General features: G+C 48.1%; 1 protein-coding gene across 3 annotated transcripts in view; it reads right to left on the bottom strand.

Annotated features, from left to right (window-relative positions):
* klhl29 (kelch like family member 29) overlaps positions 1–23,144 on the bottom strand; it is a 133,313-nt gene that overhangs the window by 18,324 nt on the left and 91,845 nt on the right. For all 3 annotated transcript variants that reach the window (XM_077016822.1, XM_077016823.1, XM_077016824.1), the window contains 3 exons: positions 22,901–23,097; positions 20,716–20,975; positions 7,990–8,188 (listed from right to left, as the gene is read on the bottom strand). In XM_077016822.1, the coding sequence (XP_076872937.1) occupies positions 7,990–8,188; positions 20,716–20,975; positions 22,901–23,097 (656 nt within the window). The remainder of the gene's footprint in view (positions 1–7,989; positions 8,189–20,715; positions 20,976–22,900; positions 23,098–23,144) is intronic.

Genomic DNA, 23,144 nt, shown 5'->3' with positions numbered 1-23,144 from the left:
GGGCGTCTGGTCCAGCATCCCTCTTATAAACACCGTCATCTTTCTCTCCATCCCTCTTATAAACACCGTCATCTTTCTCTCCATCCCGCTCACTCTCTTTCGCTAAATCTCTCTAGGGCAGGTACAAACGCAACTAGAGTGGGAGGGGGGACGGTTGCTCCAAAAAGAGAGAGAGAGAAAACTACAGAGTTTTTGCTTTTACCTGGATGCAAGATTGTGAAGGGAGAAACCGTCTGCTCTGGTGCAGAATGTTGAGAAATGTAGTGAAACTGCCATCTGTCACCAGAATGAATTTTTCTCTGCCTAAGACAGAGAAACAGGTGGAGCAGACACCGGACACGCATGAAGAGCTTCTCACACGCCTCTGGCATGGCAGTACCGCCTGCCTGGACTCCTATTCCTTCTGACTTATTAGTATCATTAACTACAGACATGATGAAATAAATGATACTTCATTTTGCATGTGCTCCAATGTGCCTTTAGGAGGTCAGAGCATGTGTGATGTGTTTTACTCCAGCACCAGACCTACACCAGCACCCATTCAGCAACCGCAATCAGCAAACACCATGTTCACATCCGCACGATGTGTGAGAAAACAAGATCTAAAGGAATTCCGATGAAGCCAGTTCTCACGCTTAAGATGTGTCCCGGGTTTCATAATTCAAATATGAAGGCAGATGATTTCAGAGTCAGAAATTGTCCACCTTCAATGGTTTCGTTCAACTGACAAAAGATTCTCGACACCTGGACGTTTTCACAGCACATATAAACGTGCAGATCTTTGATGTGAGTCGTTCTGCATTATGTGAATCTGGAGCATGTCGTGTAGTATTTGGAGACGAGGGGGAGAAAAGCATCTGGTGTGAATATGATCTTTGTGCTTCTAAAATACAGCCTCTCGTTACCCACGATTCCTTGGTGCTTTAAATAACCGCACAAACACACGATTTATCAAGTAAAAATCCAAAGACCATGGAAAACACATGCAGAGGCGAGTGTGCCAGAGACCACTCAACGACACCACCACACGACCACCCGGCTGCTGCCAGACGATGTATGTTTATATAAGTGAAACGTAAGTAAACTTGTGCTTTTCAAAGATCTCAAAATGTTCAAACAGCGACTGCCATTGCCAACTTTTAAGATAATGCTGGTGTTCTGTGCTGACAAGGTTATGAGAAACTCCATAATGAAGCATATTAATTAATCTAATTAAGAAGCTGTTTTGAGGTGTAGAAAATCTCCCTGTTGGGTTGCCAAATATTCACTTTTTCCCCTCACTGACATAGAAATGCTTGCCAGGCCTCCTGGGGATTCCCCAGTGCCACACGCTGCTCACACCCGACGAGTCTGTACCACCAGTCTCCTCCCAGCCGTGCCCACAGGACACAAGAGTACAGGGAGACAACAGCCAATGGGAGATCAGCGCGTGTCCTTCTCTATCCTCTCTATAAGCCCACGCAGCAGCCACCTGCCAATCACAGGCCAGGAGGCGGAATGCTGTAACAACAGCAGACCCCCCTCCAGTTTCTCTCTCACTCTCTCTCTCTCTCTTCCTCTTCCTCTCTCCATAGTTCTCTATGGACGGCTCTGCAGAGCTGTGGGAGACGGTACCTTTTGACAGGTGTCTCCCCGCCTGCTTCATTCTTCCTCCTTACACCATCCAGCAATCACTGCATCCTCTTCCGCCCCACTTCCTCTTAAGCAGCCTATCAGTGACGCTGGATCAGCACCTGCCACCAGTAAATAAAGGCTTCTTGGACATGGGGCTGGTCTGCCTTCACCCCCCTCTGAGCTAAAGAGCTGTAATGATAGCATCTGCAGTGGAGATGAGCAATAAACCATTCCCTCTCTCTCTCTCTCTCTCTCTCTCTCCCTCTCTAACCCTCTCTCTCTCTTTCCCCTTCTCTCTCTCCCCCCCCCAGCTCTTCTCCTGATCCTCTTCTCCAGAGTGACACTTACTCTACTGCCCGAGCAGCCGTCACCTCGGCCCCTGCTGTGAGATTCAGCCTCAGTTCACCTTGATGTTGCAGAGTAACTGATATTCCTATAAACCACCCTCTGCTCATTAGGGAGAGCCAGTCAGTAGTCACCAGTCTGCTGGTGAACACAGTCCAGCTGGAGAAGAGATAAATCACTTCTGGATCTGGTCATCACGACGCACTTCCTGCGGTATGCGGCTCGCGCCAACCGCCGGCTAGCCGACGAGAAACGGCCTCTTTCTGCCCTTCTGTCTGTTTTGCAAAACTCACAGCAATAGAAAGTAGCTGTGATTCATCCTAGATATTCATATGAAGTGGTTTTAAAGGGCAAAAAGGCGAGGTCAGAGCCTGGGGAGGGTCCACTTTTACACACACCCGCACACACGCCTGCAGGTCAAGCACAGGGCATAGACACGCCCGCCTCACCCGCCCCACACAGCCCGATGAATACCAAACACCTTTTCCCCCTTTAAAAGAGAAAAAAAATCTGAATTATGACAGAATAACAAAGACAGAATGAAAGGCAATAGAGAAAAACGAGGAAGTCCTTTGTTAGGCGATGTCAAACTCTCACGAATGAGAAATGCACTATTGATGTCCAAGATTGAGGTCTGCTGACAGAAGCAGACAGAACATTACAGCCGCAGAGATACGTTAGGGCATCCTCTGACTGCATTTGAGATAGCATACAAAACGTACCCTTCCACAAAGTTCTCAGGCACTGCTCAACACAGGACACATCCACCCAGCCGGTGGATGAAGCAGTCAGCAGGTGAGCCACCCCGAGAAAAAAGTCCTGATTAGTCCCGACAGCTCTCACCGAAGTGTACTCATTTACCAAAAAGACACATGTGGAATGAGAATTCAATTACAGAACACAGTGCAGGAACCGACCCGGCAGTGTTGACACCGAGGAGATCCAGGGGAGGACGGGGAAGGCAGCGTCCTGAGAGCAGCTGACAGGAGGTGTAGAAGACTCCTCATTACCTCCCACGCTGGAGCCGGTGGATGCTGGTCCACAGGGCCCTGATCAGGGCCCCACGCGCCCCACACCAGCCACAGGCTGCTAGGACTCAGACCCATTACCAGGAAGAGTGGGTAATTAAACCAGCTACACTTCCTGCCGCAGGAGAACGAGGAGCTACTGATGTCAAGCTATCAGGCATCGACAGTTATTAGATGCTTTGACATCACAAAACACTAGACCCCAGTTCCTCCATTGAGCATATACAAGCCTACGGTTATAAAAAGCTCACATTAGGTAACCAATTTAACCGAAACAGTGCAGGTTCTCCAGGTTAGCAAACGAAGAGCTTGCTGGGTTCACCACTTTTCCCATGTCTTGAAATGTGTGTTGCGATTACACAAACACGATGGGATCACCGCTTGACAGTGACATTCAACTTTAATGTTTGAATTATAATTTATCAAGATACTGATCTTCAAAACCACAGCCAATAGCATCCTGACCTATAATAATTGTTTGTCCATCTCTGCTTTCTTCCAAAGGCCCCAGGTAATCCGTCAGAATACAGTAAACCATGATGTTATGCGTGGCCACACTGCCTGTCAACTTTATATACACCAACAAATCATCCTTAAATTAGTGTGGAATGCAAGTCCTTTTGAAGGTTGGGATATTAATATTGATCGTGGCTGTCCAGGAGAAGCCCTCAATTCCAGCACCTGACAGTGCAACATCACTCATCATTACACACACTCTCATTTCACTCGTGGGCCCCTTGCTTGGTCAGAGGCTTTTCACTTGTTTGTTATTTTGTTCTTTTCTTTAGAAATGTAAAAATTTCATATAAAATTTTGTTTGTAGTTGTCGGGTGTAAGCTCACCTCTCAAACTACGTTTTCTACTCTTTTCAGAAAAATGGCAAGTGACAGAGCCAAAACAAACGTCATCTCATCAGAAACCAAGCTTGTTGTCATGGTGTTGAAGCTGGCCATGATGGTCTTTATATGCCTGTTTCCAACAGTTCTCATGAACATGTCCTCTTGTACAAATAGTTTTGGGTATAGGTGGTATTCTTCTTGTTTATATGGGTATTTTAAAAAGTTATTAAAAATATTTAAAGCTTCCTTAATGTATATGTCTTGGAATCAATCAAATTAAGTTAAGAAGTTAGGAAGTTAATATTTTAAAAATCTGGAAATTATTTTTCTAAGTCCAAATTAAAAATGAGCCTCTGGATGGCTGTTGTTAGAAGGTGCCATCTCAGTCAGGATTATCTAATAGACATCTAACCTAATACTGCTGGCTAGGAGAAAGCGTGAGAATGAGATAAAGACAATGTGATGAAGAAAGGACCAGAGAGAGAGAGAGAGGGAGAGAATGAGAGAGAGAGAGAGAACGTGTGTATGGGAAAAAATGAAGGAATGTCTTGCTCTTTTATGGCTTTGTGGGGACATATTATGCTGAATCATGCACTGTGGATCATTCTCACTGAAGAATAACCATTAACATTGCAATTAATCCTATGAAAAAAGACTTAATTGGGGTCTAAGAAGCAGACGTATCAGGTTAAGTGCCGGCAGTGCTGAATCTGACGGTGAGAAACCAGCCCTACGGACACAGGAGTCATTTCATTAGTTATTCAAGTACACATAACACATCATAATCCACTCATGGCCAGGGGCGAACGGAAAGTCAAGGGCTCCGAGTTCCTGGAAATGCAGATTTATGCCGTATGGTTCTTAATTAGCCTGGACTGCCTATGACCAAACTGCTGATCAGCCATTAATGAAGGCACAGTAATTATGCATTTGGAACATCGAGACAAGTGAAAGAGTTTTTGTGTGATTGCTGAATTTATTGGAAGAACAGAGAAACTGCTCTACCATGGAAAATAATTCCAAAATGGACATTAATTCATGGGTGAATAATGACCAGTCTGAAATCAGCTGACTTACAAAGGGCTTTTGCACAGGGAAAATGCAAAATGTTCTACTAATGTCGGTATTTCAAAAGGGATTTTATTTGACATGCTGTTAAACAAACCATCTGGATTTCTAGAGGACGATTTTACCTGGATGACCAGGACGTGTCACTATAATCAGGCCTCCCAAGTTTCTAATACAAACCAACTCATATTCATCCAACAAATCAAATGACTGAATTTCAGATGAGGCTGGTGGAAGAACTGAATACTGACAGCACTGCAGAGCCTATGATGAGAGTAGTCAAATCTACTGAACAAATACTGAATACTGAATATAACCATGGGAAGCATTGCTACAGGTTTGCATACACATGGCGGACTGATGCTTGAAGCTATATGTTGATGTGTTCCTCCCTGACCATCTGACCCTACTAAATAGAGAAGATAAGAGGAGAGGAGAGGAGAGGGGAGGAGAGGGGAGGAGAGGGGAGGAGGGGGGAGGAGAGGAGAGGAGAGGAGAGGAGAGGGGAGGAGAGGAGAGGAGAGGAGAGGAGAGGGGAGGAGAGGAGAGGAGAGGGGAGGAGAGGAGAAGAGAGGAGAGGGGAGGAGAGGAGAGGAGGGGGAGAGGAGAGGAGAGGAGAGGGGAGGAGAGGAGAGGAGAGGAGAGGAGAGGAGGGGAGAGGGGAGGAGAGGAGAGGAGAGGGGAGGAGAGGAGAGGAGGGGAGAGGAGAGGAGAGGAGAGGAGAGGAGAGGAGGGGAGAGGGGAGGAGAGGAGAGGAGAGGAGAGGAGAGGAGGGGAGAGGAGAGGAGAGGAGAGGAGAGGAGAGGGGAGGAGAGGAGAGGAGAGGAGAGGAGAGGGGAGGAGAGGAGAGGAGAGGAGAGGAGAGGACAGCACTGAAACCCTGTTAAACTCTCTTCCCTGCTGTCACTGTGGGGAAGGCTGGCAGTTAGCCACAGGTCTGTGAAAACACACCTTGCATTTCACACTGCAAACACACACACACACACACACACACACACACAAACACACATCCATATCTGGCAGAAGGGAAAAATGTTTCCTGGGTCAACATCACAATGTTTTTCATACAGTCTGTTTATCTTACTGGCTCAGTTGGTGTGTGTGCAGAGAGCTGTTTCATTCACGAATGATCATTCACAAATGCTCGTGCACATGTGTGTGCATGACACACACTCACACACACACTTATTTTATTTTGTCTTATCTTACTCACATAAAAACCTTGTTCTCTCCACAATACTGTGTCCATTTGTCACTGAAAATAAATTCACTTTCCTCCCATCCTGAACTTTCTTCCCTCTCATATATTATTTTACATATTACCCTCATCCTCTTACCAATTTTTGTCCCTCTCTCTCCCTCTCTCTCTCCCTCTCTCTACTTCTCTGTGCTCTCTCCCTCTCTCTGTGTTTCACACGAGATGAAAGTCTTGGTGCTTCTGTCTGCTCTCTCTCTCTCTCATAAATAGTCCTACTGCTGACAGATCCTCCCACAATGCATCACAGCCCACGCAAGTGCCCTGCAAGACGCCCCAAAAGTTTACACACTGTATACATATCCAAACATTCAACCATAGGGAAGCTGGTGTGAAAACACAACAAAAGCCCCCACATTTCCAAAAGTATTAAAAGTGTGATGTGAAAAACACGTAAAAACAGCCTTTATACCTCCCGTGGAATTAAACCACTCCGTTAGACCATATGCAGCATGCAACCTGAGACACAGCCAGCAAAGGTTTACCATCTATCACACCTTAGGTATTACACTCACTCATAAACTGCCCACTTCCTTAAAGTGACATTTGTTTAGCGAGTCCCTTTAATTCTATGGAGCAGAAAAGACATTCTGCACAGTGACACCATGCTTAAGCTAAGCCTGTAATACCTTTGGAGGATAATTAAACACTGCTTTATTGAGAAAAGCCTCGAGTTCCTGACAGATGAGGAGGAACAATCTCTGAGCCTTGAAAGCAATTTGCTCCTCAGCACAGGATACGTATTTCCATAAATATCTGATGTAATGGTGTAGACCTACATTATACACCAAAATACCGGAGACTATGCATTTATGAAAGCATTACATACATTTATTAAGAAAATACAGTTCAGCATGGCCGCTCTGATAAAAAAAACCTTTCATTGTCTTGCCTTCTCAATCGAGCCTTTACGCATCGCTGAAAATGACTTTGAAGAGCCGTCTCAGGAAAGCTAGCGACGAGATGTCTGAGCAACTGACGTCGTCCCTCTGAGACGGCTTTCTCCCTGAGCTTAGACGGCGCTCGAGTGCGCCCGGATTGCAGTTGACTTCGATCAATACCCAGCAGGGAGGAGAATGGACCACAGTACATAAGGACTAAATAAATCTATACACTGCTCACACTGTCTGCCCCCATCACGCTGCGGAAGCCACAGGGACTGACCACCATGAGGCTGTGAGAATGCTGCATGGAGCGACCCTCTTCCTGAAGCAGAAACTCTGAGTGTAGCTCATGACGACATGAGCAGAACGTCTGTCTCACCGTGGCTCCATCAAGAACTGCTGGAATCAAAAGATCTAAAGTACAGAAGTAAAGTGTATCCAAACACAGTAAATGCCCATCCACACCCATAGAGCGCTGCAGCACTCTGGAGTACAGCTTCACCACAGCTGCTTTTGCAACTTCTATCTATCTTCTGTCTTTGCAACTATTATGTTTTTGAGCGAAAGAGGACGACTCTTTGCTCCGAGTGTGGTTGAGAACACAAGAACATCATGATGATAGATGATTTTCATGAAGTGGTGTTAGAAACTTTGAAACTTTGAATAATATTTAATGTGATGCAGAAAAAAAAAAACACCACCCAGGCTGTTGATATTGATGACAGATGTTAGATTAGTGAAAGTGAGTCTAGCATTTTAATACATTTCCACACAAATCATTATCTTTGATATCGCACAGAGATGGATGAGATAAACCAGCAGGGCTGGACTGTTGGTTTGTCTAATCTAGTAGCTCAAGGGCCAGAGTGGGGCAGAAAGATGCTGGGAGTGGCCCAGGGAGCAGGGGGCAGGGGGCAGGGGGCAGGGGGCAGGGGGCAGGAAGCAGGGGGCAGTACCTGCTGACAGCCTTGGCCGCGTCCGGGGCGTCTGCATCTCTTGGCGGGCGTGCGGGAGCATGTGGTAGCGCTTGGCCTCGTTGACCAGGTCTCGGCACGCCTCCGACGACTTGATCAGCTCCTCGTTGTCCACCACGTTCAGCAGATAGCTGGGGTGGATGAAGGGCAACCTCACCACGGCCAGCAGCTCCGACACATGCTGGAGGAGACACAGAGAGTTAGGAGAGTTAGGGAGGGAGGGAGGGAGGAGAGGGAGGGAGGGAGGGAGGGATGAGAGAGAGGGAGGGAGGGAGGAGAGAGAGGGAGGGAGGGTTGAGAGAGAGGGAGGGAGGGAGGAGAGAGAGGGAGGGAGGAGAGAGAGGGAGGGAGGGAGGAGGGGGAGGAGCGTTAGGGAGGGAGGAGAGGGTGGAGAGGGAGGAGAGTTAGGGATGGAGGGAGAGGAGATGGAGAGTTAGGGAGGAGAGGGAGGAGAGGGAGGGAGGGAGGGAGGAGAGTTAGGGAGGAAAGAGAGGAGATGGAGAGTTAGGGAGGAGAGGGAGGAGAGGGAGGGAGGGAGGGAGGGAGGGAGGAGAGTTAGGGAGGAAAGAGAGGAGAGTTAGGGAGGAGAGAGAATAGAGGGAGGAGAGGGAGGAGAGTTGGGTAGGGAGGGCAGGGGGCATAATGAACACATCGCAGCTTTAAAATAGAGTCGTTTCAAGCTGCTCCAAGGGTGGGCTTTAAAAATGGAGCTTTAGTTCAGGTCAGTTTCACTCCATCATGTCTGTCAATCAACCTTTTGTCTCATCCGTGGCATCAGCAACGACAGATAGTACCCCGTGTCTGCTTGTGTGTGTGTGTGTGTGTGTGTGTGTATGCTGGACAGTCATCTCAAGGGACAAGCTAGGCTGATAGCGGAGTTACCATGGTGAGGGGCTTGGCAGGTTGAAGGCTTGTTGAGAGTGGGGGCCCTGCAGGGTGTTTTACCCCCATCAGTGTTCAGTTCTTCAGACCCGAGCTGACAGCGGCAGCTGTCTGCCCTGCTTGCACGCCCACTCTGAGCTTTTCTGCCCCACCCATCGCTAATGCCCATCTGCACAGGTGGCCTACCACGACACCTGCAGCCACCATCTCTCTGGGAGCCGCAGTTGCAGGATCGCCACCGCTCCGACCTTGGGACAACGTCCATGTCCACTTCCTGGCCTCGAGGGATTTGCTGGAGTGCTGTTCGGTATTGACATTACCCTCCAGAGCTCACAACAAACCAGCGACCTCCAATCATCCCTCTTCATTTCCCACTCCCAAACAGCTTGTTTAGCCAGCATTTAGCTGTCCAAACACTACAGGGCGAAAGGCCAGCTTCAAGGAAAGAGCCTCAGAGCAGCACCACACACGTTTGCCAGGTCTTGGCTGTAGTTCAATCCTTTGTCCTACATATACTTCTGCTAAGACACTTCTCACACAAGCACTGTAAGTGAACTTTCTGGAGCAATTCTCCCCGAGTTGGCAGTAGTCCTGCTGGCTGGGGGTGATATTCCTGATATTCCCGATATTCCCGATATTCCTGATATTCCTGATATTCCCGATATTCCTGATATTCCTGATATTCCCGATATTCCCGATATTCCCGATATTCCTGATATTCCTGATTTTCCTGATACTCCCGATATTCCTGATATTCCTGATATTCCCGATATTCCCGATATTCCCGATATTCCTGATATTCCTGATTTTCCTGATACTCCTGATATTCCTGATATTCCTATGCACGTTTTGTATACGTGTATTAACGCATTAACTGGCTGGCACAGAACACGCGGGCCATCAGCACTGCCTCCTCCTGAGTTGGCACTCAGTGGACCAGCTCGCACATACACGCGTCCGCCCGGGCGTGCACTGGGCCGTCTGTCCACCTGCCTGTCCGGCTCCTCCCACCTTCCCTCCTCCGCTGCCCCCCCCCCCCCCCCCCCCCCCCCCCACCACAAACAGCACTGCCAGAAGTGCTGGCCCAGCCAAACAGCTTCAGAGCGGTTAGTGCAAATAATCACCAACTCCCAGGCCAGGCCGCCACCAAGATCTGGCGAGAACTTTAACAGGCAGCGCGGGGGATTTGTGTCGGCACTTGGAAAATTGGACTCGCCAGGAAAGCGCTGATGCTCACAAGTGGCCCGAGTAAATGATCACGGGCGAAACGTGCAGCACGGATCTGCTCCAGAGTGCAGAACACCAGAGGATGTGGCGCGGGGGGGGGGGGGGGCAATTCTAACGCCAATGAATTATAGATGTGTACGGTTGGACCTCCGGTCATCTGCCCAATGACGACCCATGCAGTGATCAGTGCAGCAGCTCAGGCCAGTGTGTGATAGAGGCGTTTAGCCTAGGGCTGTATATAATTATTATTATTTTTTATTTGTTTATTTCATGTCCTGGTTGGCAGCCGCACACACTGATCACCAGTTTGAACCCAATGGTCACCCTCTCCAATCACTTTCCTCAGTCCATTCACTCACTTTTAGTTTACTTTGCGTTCCTGTTTCTTGTTTTCAGGATTTATTTCTGCGGGTCCCCATCCACTGCACTTCCACTCTGGGCTGACCGAGACAGTAAGGCAGCCCGATCAGTTTGAGCAACGTGAGGATATCTGCGAGGCTCCCGTGTCTTCCGCCTTTTCACTTCTGTCACACTGCAACCCTGGGAAGTGACGGCTCTCTGGTCCAGCGTAGATGTGCACCTCACATAACAGACAGTTTTGCCTGACCACGTCAAAGTGGTGTTCACGATCAGTTTGCTCAGTGGAACAGCCACAACTGGGGGGTCCGAGCTGGTGATCACCCAGACACCGCCGGTCTGTCTCTGTCTGCTAGCTGAAGGTGGTGTTTCGCCATCCAAAGTGCGGCAGAGCATGAAGTTAAGTGCTGCTCGGGTAGGACGCTCACCCAGCAGCTGAGAATACCCTTCAAATCCACATGATGGCAGCTGCTTCCTGCTAGAGTAGGAAGCTCTCATAAAGGTATATGTGGAGGGACTGAGGAGAGACCGCCAGGCAGAGTCCCTGGAATAGATCGGGGGCCAGGCCATTCTCTACAACCTCTACAATCTCTTCAGCCCCAGGACATTCATGAGGGGCGTCCACACAGTGCACAACTCGCTGAAACCATGCAGCTGAGCAGCACCCAGACTCCAATGCAGCACCAGAAGACATCACTGTGCTGTGCTAATATTGTGTGTTAATATTGTGCTAGTAGTGTAGAGGCTAGCACAATATTCGTCTGGGATCAGCTTATGAGTGCAGGTCTGTAGACCAGCGGCCGTGCCAACTCCAGGATGGGGGTCATGTGGGAAAGAGTAACATCACACCCCCTATAAGCAAATCCATGCACACTTTTAATATTGTTCCTTTTAATTGATTTTCCCGCACATCCCAACACCATACGGCCTGCCTGGCTAAGGTTGAACCATCCTCTCATCTCCTGGCCAGACAACCAGATAACCTACTGGTGCCCCCTTCTGCCACACACACTATCTTGGGTCTTGGAACAGTCCACCTCTGTCAAAAGCCTGACATCACATCCCCACACCCTACTAAGACCTCGCCAAGGTCTCTTTAACCATGAAAACCGCTCAGATGCTACAGCACAGGAGTATAGACTGTGCTGCATCAGTGGTGAACAATGTCACTCTATGCCGTGCCTACAATCTGGTATGCATTACAGAAGGGGACAAATGACAACCTTTGGTGGTTCATGGGTAGATCATCATTAGTTATATCGATAATATCTTGATCCACTTCCCCTTCCAGGATCAATGTGTCTAGGACGTGCAGCAGGTCTCCACTCTCCTACACAACCGTCTGTACTGCAAGCTGGAGAAATGTGACTTCCCCCAGTACCAGGTCCATTTGGACTATCATATGAATGAGGGTGAGGCAGTGACATGAGTGCAGATGTGCCAGATGTTCCACAGTGTCCTGACCCTAGTGTGCCCTTCTTTGTTGAGGAGGATTCCTCAGGTGTGCAAGTGGGACCACCAAGAGGCTTGACCCCTGACGTGGTCAGTGTTCTTTTCATTTCAATTTCACCATCGCACATTGACCCAGTCACTAGGTCACTGGGATCCACTTGGAGCACAAGACACCACGCATCCTTCCACTGACCAGTCGTGAATGACCACAGTCACATGCTGCTGTCAACAGATCTGCTGGAGTTGGGCGACCACACCTCTGTTCTCACAATCGTCATCTCCCTCTCAGGTGAGGTTTGTGGCCCTCCCTGGTCTGCCCACTGTGCTTAAGACTGCCAACGATCTTCCAGCATGTTGAACTGCCTGAGGACATCGTCTCAGACTGTGGGGACCAGTTGACATCAAGACTGTGGAGTCCCTATGCAATCTCAGTGTGACGGTGAGCCTCACGTCCAGTGACCATCCTGATACCAACAGGCCAGTGGCGCTCATCAACAGAGAGCTTGGCAAGTTTCTGAGGCTCTGATGGACCATCCTTGTACCTCTGGAATGGTCTATCTTCTGGTCATCCTGTCATTCAGTCCTGGTCTGCCATGAGCATGCCGTCTCCATGCTGTCATCAGTTCCTTCAAGAGGGTATGCATCTCCACCAAGGATGGCAGGTCCTATCCTGGTGGCACGGTGCATCCTGGATTGTTGGTCTATCCAAAAGTGCATCAGTGACATCACGTACAGTCGCCGTCAATCTACCTGGGGGCTGCAGGTCGTCGGCGGCCTTCCGTGTCTTGGCCCTTAAGCCTGTTGATCCAGGTCTGCTGGAGGCCCTCTGGCTCTCTGCCACCCCAGGACTTTGAAGAAGGTCCTACCTGCCATGCAGTAGTACATGCATTGCAGAGGCTGGATCCGGTGCCTGGTGGACCGAGAGAGGTGCGAACCCGAGGAGCTGGGTGCCAGTAAGCCAAATTCTGGACCTCAAGCTGTTCAGGTCCTAATGTCCTATCCCTTCTAGACCTGCTCCTTCTTGCCCTTGCGAACGCCCTTTGTGGAGGGTACAGTCAGCACCCTGCCAACTACACACACCTGCACACACTGATCACCAATTTGTACACGTCAATCTCTCTCTCCATCTTCATCGCAATCACCCACTTATTAGGTCAATGTGTGCATCTGTTTACTTTTCGGTATTTATTCCTGGAGGTCTTCCTCCTTAGAGCTTCACATTAGCCTCTTCAATGCTCTTCTGAGTGTTCAAGCCCCACTTCCAAGCCGTGCATTTTATACATGAATGCATTACGTTTGAACATATTAGCATAACGTATTAATAAAAAACTGCAAACCTGCACCAAGGTTCTAAATGGGAAAAAAATTATGATATATGAGTGAATACCTTTTATTTGATGAGTACAGTTGTGGTCAAAAGTTTACATACACTTGTAAAAAACATAATGTTATGGCTGTCTTGAGTTTTCAATAAGTTCTACAACTCTTATTTTTCTGTGATAGAGTGATCGGAACACATACATGTTTGTCACAAAAAACAGTCATAAAATTTGGTTCTTTCATAAATTTATTATGGGTCTGCTGAAAATGTCACCAAATTTGCTGGGTCAAAAATATACATACAGCAACAAAATTTGTCAATTTTGGTGATGTAGCGAGTTGTGTCAATCAAATTAGCTTCATGTCATGGCCTCTTCACTTCTTGTAAGTGATTCTGATTGACTACAGCTGTTGACTTCTCATGAGCCCATTTAAATAGGGCTCATTTGACCCAGTGATTAGACTCAGCTACAAAAGCTACAATGGGAAAGTCAAAGGAACTCAGTGTGGATCTGAAAAAGCGAATTATTGACTTGAACAAGTCAGGGAAGTCACTTGGAGCCATTTCAAAGCAGCTACAGGTCCCAAGAGCAACTGTGCAGACAATTATACGCAAGTACAAAGTGCATGGAACAGTTGTGTCACTGCCACGATCAGGAAGAAAACGCAAGCTATCACATGCTGCCGAGAGGAGATTGGTCAGGATGGTCAAGAGTCAACCAAGAATCACCAAGAAGCAGGTCTGCAAGGATTTGGAAGCTGATGGAACACAGGTGTCAGTCTCCACAGTCAAGCGTGTTTTACATCGCCATGGACTGAGAGGCTGCCGTGCAAGAAAGAAGCCCTTGCTCCAGAAAAGGCACCTTAAGACTCGGCTGAAGTTTGCTGCTGATCACATGGACAAAGATAAAACCTTCTGGAGGAAAGTTCTCTGGTCAGACGAAACAAAAATTGAGCTGTTTGGCCACAACACCCAGCAATATGTTTGGAGGAGAAAAGGTGAGGCCTTTAATCCCAGGAACACCATGCCTACTGTCAAGCATGGTGGTGGTAGTATTATGCTCTGGGGATGTTTTGCTGCCAGTGGAACTGGTTCTTTGCAGAAAGTAAATGGGATAATGACGAAGGAGGATTACCTCCAAATTCTGCAGGAAAACTTAAAACCATCAGCCCGAAGGTTGGGTCTTGGGCGCAGTTGGGTGTTCCAACAAGACAATGACCCAAAACACACATCAAAAGTGGTAAAGGAATGGCTAAACCAGGCTAGAATTAAGGTTTTAGAATGGCCTTCCCAAAGTCCTGACTTAAACCCCATTGAGAACATGTGGACAGTGCTAAAGAAACAGGTTCATGCAAGAAAACCATCACATTTAGCTGAACTGCACCAATTCTGTCAAGAAGAGTGGTCAAACATTCGACCTGAAGCTTGCCAGGAGCTTGTGGATGGCTACCAAAAGCGCCTAGTTGCCGTGAAAATGGCCAAGGGACATGTAACCAAATACTAATGTTGCTGTATGTATATTTTTGACCCAGCAGATTTGGTGACATTTTCAGCAGACCCATAATAAATTTATGAAAGAACCAAATTTTATGACTGTTTTTTGTGACAAACATGTATGTGTTCCGATCACTCTATCACAGAAAAATAAGAGTTGTAGAACTTATTGAAAACTCAAGACAGCCATAACATTATGTTTTTTACAAGTGTATGTAAACTTTTGACCACAACTGTACATAAGAAATATTTCCATGTCATCATTTCATAAACTACATATGACTATAATGTGATATGTATTGTTATCTGGTTATGAATTATTTAATGGGGACATGAGATCATGGTCATATTACTCAGTCCTAGAGGAGCTCCAGGTAAATGTGGCTACAGTGCTACTATCCTCTACCACCCAAGCTCCTCCCCCACCCCTCTGTCTCTGTCTGTCTGTCTGTCTCTGTCTGTCTGTCTGTCTCTGTCTGTCACTATCACACCTGATAGTTTGTATTGTAGAGTGCAGTATTTGAGCCAAGCTCTTGCTGATCACATCATTAATGCTTCCTCACCTGCCCAAGCCATGATGCTCTCAAGCCTTATTATCACACTAGGCAGTGTGAGCTCCTTAGCTTTCAAAATGCCTTGTGTGTGTGTGTGTGTGTGAAATTACACACGCTTCACACACTTCCAGGCAATCAGTCACAATGCACATAAGGCCTCTTTACTACTGCCTTTATGTAAAGACACACACACACACGCACACACGCACACACACACACACACACACACACAAAGAAATGCTCCTGTCTGGCTGCTCTGTGTGTATACCCACTCATTTACATGTATCCAATTTCCACGTCTGGATTTCCACTACGCGTGAGTCTCGATTCACCGATGAGTCTGACACCAGCGCTGCATCTGTCGCCCGTGTTCAATCGATGTTAAGAGGCCCTGCCAACCTACGCTCAGTCAGCTCCATCACCCTCCACCTCGTGTACCCGGGTGGAGTTGGCGCTACCTTGGCTGTGAGTCAGCGTTAATCCTATAAATCCACGACCGGCCCATGCCTGGGGCGTGTCTGGATCACTTTCGCAGCTGATCCACACGTGTCAGGTGGCTTTCGGGGACCCCATGGGAAACTGCACCCGGCTCTTTGCCCAAGAAGCTCAGGTCACTGGGAGGACAAGGGAGGCTGGCTGTCTAGAGGCGGAGTCAACCGTGTTGACGATGTGCACACAAAAGAACTAGAGCAGCATCCGTGATCAGACAATACGACTTTAACACGCTGGTGGAGAGACGCCTGCAGGAAGAGCTTCACGGGGAGGGGGCGATATTCACTCTCACCTTCAGTCTCCGCCGTTAGCAGAAGCGCATGTTAAACAGGCTCTCACAGAACAGCTAGGTGATAGAGAAGATATCTTTATTAATCCCAGAAACACACACTGGCACACACACTCGCACAGGCATGCGTACACACAAGGATGGCTTCACCCAAAGGAGGCAAGCGTGTTCACTGAACTCATCCAATATGCAAGAGATATTGGCTTACAAGTGTGTCAGAGCATGGTCATTCCTCTGCTCCTGTCTCTATTTCTGTCTGTCTCTCTCTCTCACACACACAAACACACACACACACACACACACACACACACACACACACACACACACACACACACACACACACACACACACACACACACACACACACACACACACACGGCTCATTCAGCACATACTGTATATGTTTACACAGGTAACTGCTGATAGACATGGTACATACATGAACGCATCCTAAAAATGTGACAGAAATGGCAGGACCAGGCGACTCAAACGTTTCATCTCCAGCTATCAACACGCTCTCACCACTACATGTCCACATGTGACATATTTGGACATATTTACACAGAGGTGAAGAATAATCATCCTGACAGCATGTAGGGCAGTAATGACAGAGTCAAGGTGTGAGCATGCTGGGAGCTCCACACAAATGAAAAATGCCCATTGAGAATTTTCCATTTCATGCTGCCAGCAGGCACCTCAGTGTGTGTGAGTGTCATCACACGGCCCCATGTTGTCTTTATACAAATGATACCTGCTTGGAGAGACATTATTTATTCTCCTTTAAATATAACCTCAGCTAGACAAGAAGAAATGAGGCAGTAAAACATTCCTTTACACACAGAGATGCCACACACGCACAGACACACACTCACGGATGCGCACGTGCACGCGCGTGAGCACACACACTCGTGCATGTACACCGAGTTCATCCGGGGGGTATTCCCCTTTGGGAAAGAAAGGGAAAGAGAGACGAGAAAAAACAGCACAGGAGGAAAAGCCCCAGAAGCAAGCTGGATTCAGCTGGCCTGGCGCCTGGAACTTCACAACCATAAAGAACGAGAGAGAGAGAGAGAGAGAGAGAGAGAGAGAGAGAGAGAGAGAGAGAGAGAGAGAGAGAGAGAAAGAGAAAGGGGGAGAGAGAGAGAGCACAGGGAAGCTAGAGGCTCTGCACTCTCTGCAGTCAGCAGCTGCTACCCTAACCCTGGAGCATTATGGGGGAATTTAGCTATGGCTCACTTAGCACATGTGGGAGTGCTTATGTAATTGAACGTTTTATGCCATGGAAGTTAAATAAATGCAAAATATCTTGATGAGGCAATTAAAAAAATTACTTAAGGACTACAGCAAACATTTACAAATTCTAGTGGTCGACCGATTAATTGGTCAGCCAATTAATATAGATGATTAAATTACACATTTCTACTTTTACAACATTATTATTTTTTTTATTATCTGTGGACATTTGTCTATTTGATAATTTTTTTTATAATAAGTGCACTGCAGACAGATCTACTTAAGCAGGTACAATTCATACAAAATGAAAAAAACACACTCACTGTTAATTTTGTGTTTCATTTGTTATTATTATTAACTTGTACATTTATCTGATGCAGAACAACTAAAAACAATATAAAATCAGCATTATGGGCTGCCCTGCCCTCTAAACCGCAAAATCAGCATTGGTCATTGAAAAACCCATATCAGTCAACAAATAACAAAATCCCCAACACAACCGTAATGCAGCCACAAGAACCCTCCATAAACCTGCAATATTCAGCATTCAAGACAAAAATCTGCAGTGAGTTCTATAAAGTGTAAGCTCTTCTAACCTAATCGAATGTCAAATCTGTCCTTCCAAGCTAATAAGTCCTATATGCCAAGACCCTGTCCAGAACATTTATGGCAGCACATTCACTATTATTTCTGACCAGTGTATTAGGTGAAACTCCACTTTGTGACCAGTGTATTAGGTGAACCTCCACTGGGTGACCAGTGTATTAGGTGAACCTCCACTGGGTGACCAGTGTATTAGGTGAACCTCCACTGGGTGACCAGTGCATTAGGTGAACCTCCACTGGGTGACCAGTGCATTAGGTGAACCTCCACTGGGTGACCAGTGTATTAGGTGAACCTCCACTGGGTGACCAGTGCATTAGGTGAACCTCCACTGGGTGACCAGTGCATTAGGTGAACCTCCACTGGGTGACCAGTGCATTAGGTGAACCTCCACTGGGTGACCAGTGTATTAGGTGAACCTCCACTGGGTGACCAGTGCATTAGGTGAACCTCCACTGGGTGACCAGTGCATTAGGTGAACCTCCACTGGGTGACCAGTGCATTAGGTGAACCTCCACTGGGTGACCAGTGCATTAGGTGAACCTCCACTGGGTGACCAGTGTATTAGGTGAACCTCCACTGGGTGACCAGTGCATTAGGTGAACCTCCACTGGGTGACCATTGCATTAGGTGAACCTCCACTGGGTGACCAGTGCATTAGGTGAACCTCCACTGGGTGACCAGTGTATTAGGTGAACCTCCACTGGGTGAACAGCATCCTGTCAGAACCATCATTTTGCGCCCTTTTCAACCGCATATTAGTTCTGCCTTCAAAAAGAGTCGTAATTAATCAGGACCCTTTGTCGAGCGTCCTTAGCTGGTAAGATAAAGGGTGGGCAGAGATTGACCCAGCCAGGCCTTTAATAGGCTGAGAGCAGCAAGAGAGGCTGGGGGTTGGGAGGGGGGGGGGGGGGTGCAGCGGATTATTACCCCAGAGGATTATGATCAAGAGGATTATCTACTGTTTGGATTTTGTTTAGGGTGTAAGAGTTAACTTACTGGTCGATTCCAACTTAAGTGGTGCTCAATGGCGAACTCCTGAGCAAAAGCCTCATGTTGGACATTCTTTATTCTAATCTTCGCTATGCCAGAGATGTAGGAAGGTAAAAAAGATGATGTGAGGAAATGTTTCAGTATTAGTTTTTCAACAGCTTGGAACAAGCTACCTGAACTCAGAGCTAATAATAATCTTGAGACAGAATAAGAGCTCTTTCATGAGCATTACGGCAAGATCGATCACTCACATGACAGCTAAAATCTTTATATGTCCCAAGCCCCATCTACGGGACTATTTGTAGCAGCGTTATTCTTCCTTGCAGGTCACTTGGGAGCTGTGTTGTGACTAGAGGAAAAACTGTGTTGACTCACTGTGTTACACTAATGCAAATGAAGACAGGTGATGAAGAATTGCCCAATATGGATCCATGCATCATCACACATGGAGGCAAAGCTTCAGATCGTGGCTGAAATTAAACCAAGCGTTCAGGCTGCTCACAAAGAGGGTGGGCACTAAATCAGAGGTAATTAGCTTGAAGTGAGAAAATGACTTGTTTACTTACAAGTCTAACAAAATGAGCTGTTTTTCTTTCTTTTTTTAGCCCATTCCTGTCACCTCCCTCTGGCACAAACTGGCGTTTTCTCACCTGCCTCTCCCTCCTCTCCTCTCACACGCCAGCCTTCACGTGTTGGGGTCCTAGGCCTCGTTTTGCTGGGTGGAAATTGTGTATTTGTACCATTCACACCAACAAAAGCTTTGCTACGAACAACAGAACACATTCTGCCTCTACCTTTTATTTTTTTGTACTCTGACTGTGACAATTGGGTTCAAATATATCCTTGGGAAATGTCACACGTTTCAATCAAAATACTTCTATCAAGGTCTATCCGAACCAGCAGAGAAAGCGCTAGAAAACGGGGATGGTAAAATTGTGTGCATGACCCAAAGTCCCGCTGTTGGGTATAAACAGGACCGCTGACCAGCGCTGGCCTGTTTCACGGCAATCGAAGGCGTTCCTGGGAGTACGTGAGCTGCGTGCTAAGCACTGGCTCAGCGCCACGCCGTTGTCACGGCCCGATCAGCCGTACTGCTCCATCACGACTCCAAAGAGGTGCATCTGATGCCACAGTGTCCCCCGCATATCTGACAGCAATGGCAGCTTTGCCAAGCCCCTCCGCCCTTTAATGTTCGATGGAAGTGGCCTCCGTTTTGGGTGGAGTGTACAAAAGCAGGGTGATGCCCGCAAGAGCTGTTGACCGCTCCCACTACAACCCCCCTCCCCTCCCCCCTATCACCACCCCCCACCGGCCTAAACCTTCTCCTTTCAATGTGAAGTGAGATGTGAAGAGTGGCTGTTGAACTGTCTGGAGCCTCTCTCGTGGCTCTTTTGATACTTGAAAAGGACCAGAGGCACCCCAGGGGTTTGGTCAGCCTGCTGTGGTTTATGTTCTCACTCAAAGAGGGCCAAACTCATGGCCAACGCAGCACCCGCGGAGCCCCACTAACAGTCTTGGTCGCTGGGCTGTTTTCCACCAGAGCACGCATATAAGTAGGAAACACTTGTGCTGTAAGACCAGCTCTTACGCCTCTGCTCTGAATGTTTAGCTGGGTTCCCACTGACTGAGCTCACGGTCTAAATGTGAACCACGGCCTCATGTTCTCCACAGTAGAGTGACAGTTTTTAGGCCCCTAAGGCTCCTGCACTACCTCACTGGTCACTTCACTTACTCAAGAAATGTCATTAAACAATAAACGATACCACTGCCTGGTCACGCGCACGCAACACTCGGGAGCTAAGGGGACTCACCTGAACCCTGCTGCCAGGATCCCTTTTGATCCACTTGATTACCGTCTCGTAGACCAGCTCCTCCGCCTTGGTGTTGAGGCTGTCGTTGGAGAGGTAGCTCATCAGGTCCTCCTTGGAGACGCTGAGGATCTCATCCTGGCCGGCCACCTCGGGGAAGTTCTGCAGGGCAAAGGCCTTGGCCATGTTGTGCAGCTCCGTGCAGCACATGGCCTCCGCCATAGCCAGCACACCCAGGCAGTTCCCCGCCGTCAGCTGCTTCTCTGAAGGACACAAAGAGGAGAATGAGACCCACGTCTGATGCTCACATCCATAAAAGATCACAAGGCTTGGGGGGGGGGGGGGGGGGGAGTGCCGAAAGGCAGCAAAGCTATCTGGTCTGTGTATCTGTGAAGCTGAGAAGAGTGTTCTGGCTCAAAGCGATCCAGGGACAAACATCGGGGCGAATCGATAGAGCAGAAGCCGGCCGGTTGGGATGCCATTCTGGGGATTAGCATTGGCAGGTAAAGCTCCCATTGGTGCCTTAAGAACACGCACGGCCCGGATGAGGGGTCAACAAAGACATCAGAACCAGCCACCGTGTCACTGTCGAGTCTCATAACTAAGCCCATGTTTGTGGAGAGCTCTGATGCATGAAACATGGCATGGTTCAAGCAAGAAACATCTCTTGACACAAATTTAATGCGACAGTCGACTGCAAGAATCTACCAAACATTACTATGTTACAAATAAACAAAAATGTTAAACAGTCTACAAGTTTGCAAAGTTACATTACAGCTGAGTGCAGCCCAATTTATGTCTGACCAGGGCAGATATGTCTGGATGCATTTTTATTGTGTCTGGGAGGATGCAGAGCTGAAGCATCTCCATAAACCAGGTCAGACGCCTGCACCATGAACAAAGAGGGAAGAGGGTTTTTTTGGTTTTTTTCTTGGACGTTTCTGCCAGGGGCAATAAATGGCAGGCTGTAGACAACCACAAAGTGAGGCCCATGCCCAGCATTGGCATGGAACACACACACACACACACACACACGCACACACACCCACACCCACGCAAACCTGTGTGTCATTAGCAGCACTGAGGAGCAGCGCAGCAGCTGTAGAGGATGTTGTACAGCTGCTTCCCTGCGTGATTTCTATCAACACACGGAACTTTTTGCAAGCCATCGTCGCACGCAGTTCTGGCAAAATACAACCGGCCGATTCTGATATAACGTACAACGCGTCCTTAACGCTTTTCGGCTACTTCTGCATTATTGAGCCCCCTCGGCTTCCCGCTGCGGGGGAGTTGTGCACTTTTGCAGAACCTGACATGTTGTTGCTCCTCCGCTCAAATGCGCCAAGGCCACGGACACTTTCTAACGCTCATCAATCATGCACTGGATTCTCTCTTTATCCTGTTGTCTGAGAAAAACAAACAAATCGATGAGGTGAGGATGCTCCCTCACTGACTGCACGCGTCCACACCCAACCCTGGAGCACAAGCGCTACTTTGCCTCTGTCCATTTTCTGAGGACAAACGCCAAAGGTTTCGATGGAGCCCTGACTAAAACTCATCTCAGTCTCCACCCCTGACCTGTGTGTTCAGTGCTCAGACGCCTCGCCCCTTAAAGCCCCGTCCCTCGGCTGTCTGAGAGGGCACGAGGGGTCACACCTGCAGCCAGGCCCAAGGCCCTATCGGCTTCTTCGAATACGGCTGGTGTGTGTCCCATATTGTCTCAATGCACTGACATTTTGGCACAATTGTTCTCTGACCTTTTCACAAATCAATCAGTTGCTTAGGAAATGCAGAGGTTACATTGAGTTTGTGTGTGTGTGTGTGTGTGTGTGTGTGTGTGTGTGTGTGTGTGTGTGTGTGTGTGTGTGTATGTATGTGTGTGTGTGTGTGTTGGGGGAGGGAGGGGTGCTTGCAGAGCTAAGAAAGGGTGAGCAGGTGGGGTGTGTGTGTGTGTGTGTGTGTGTGTGTGTGTGTGTGTGTGTGTGTGTTTTGGGGGAGAGATGGTGTGCAGGTGGGGTGTGTGTGTGGGTGTGTGTTTTGGGGGAGAGAGGGTGTCCAGGTAGGGTGAGTGTGTGTGTGTGTGTGTGTGTGTGTGTGTGTGTGTGTGTGTGTGTGTGTGTGTGTGTGTGTGTGTGTGTGTGTGTGTGTGTTTGTGTGTGTGTGCAGGTGGGGTCTGTGAGGTCCCCACCTAGGAACGAGACGCAGACTTTGCAGAAGGTGTTGAACTGGAACTTGTTGGCTGCCTCCAGGAGTGTTTTGGCGTTAGCGGAGTCGATGACGAGCGAGCCGGTGTACACAAACTCCAGGAGCATCTCCAGCACGTCCGCACCGATGCTGCTCATCTTCAGCTCCAACTTCTCCCCACCGCCCGTGTCCACCTGGGACCTGCGGCAGCAGGACAGGTGATTAGAGCGTCTTACTCCCACTAACAC

The sequence above is a fragment of the Brachyhypopomus gauderio genome, chromosome 9 (genome assembly GCF_052324685.1).
Source record: "Brachyhypopomus gauderio isolate BG-103 chromosome 9, BGAUD_0.2, whole genome shotgun sequence".
Lineage (NCBI taxonomy): Eukaryota > Metazoa > Chordata > Actinopteri > Gymnotiformes > Hypopomidae > Brachyhypopomus > Brachyhypopomus gauderio.
The sequence above is the reverse complement of the archived record's forward strand: the minus strand, read 5'-3'. Positions and strand labels throughout refer to the sequence as shown.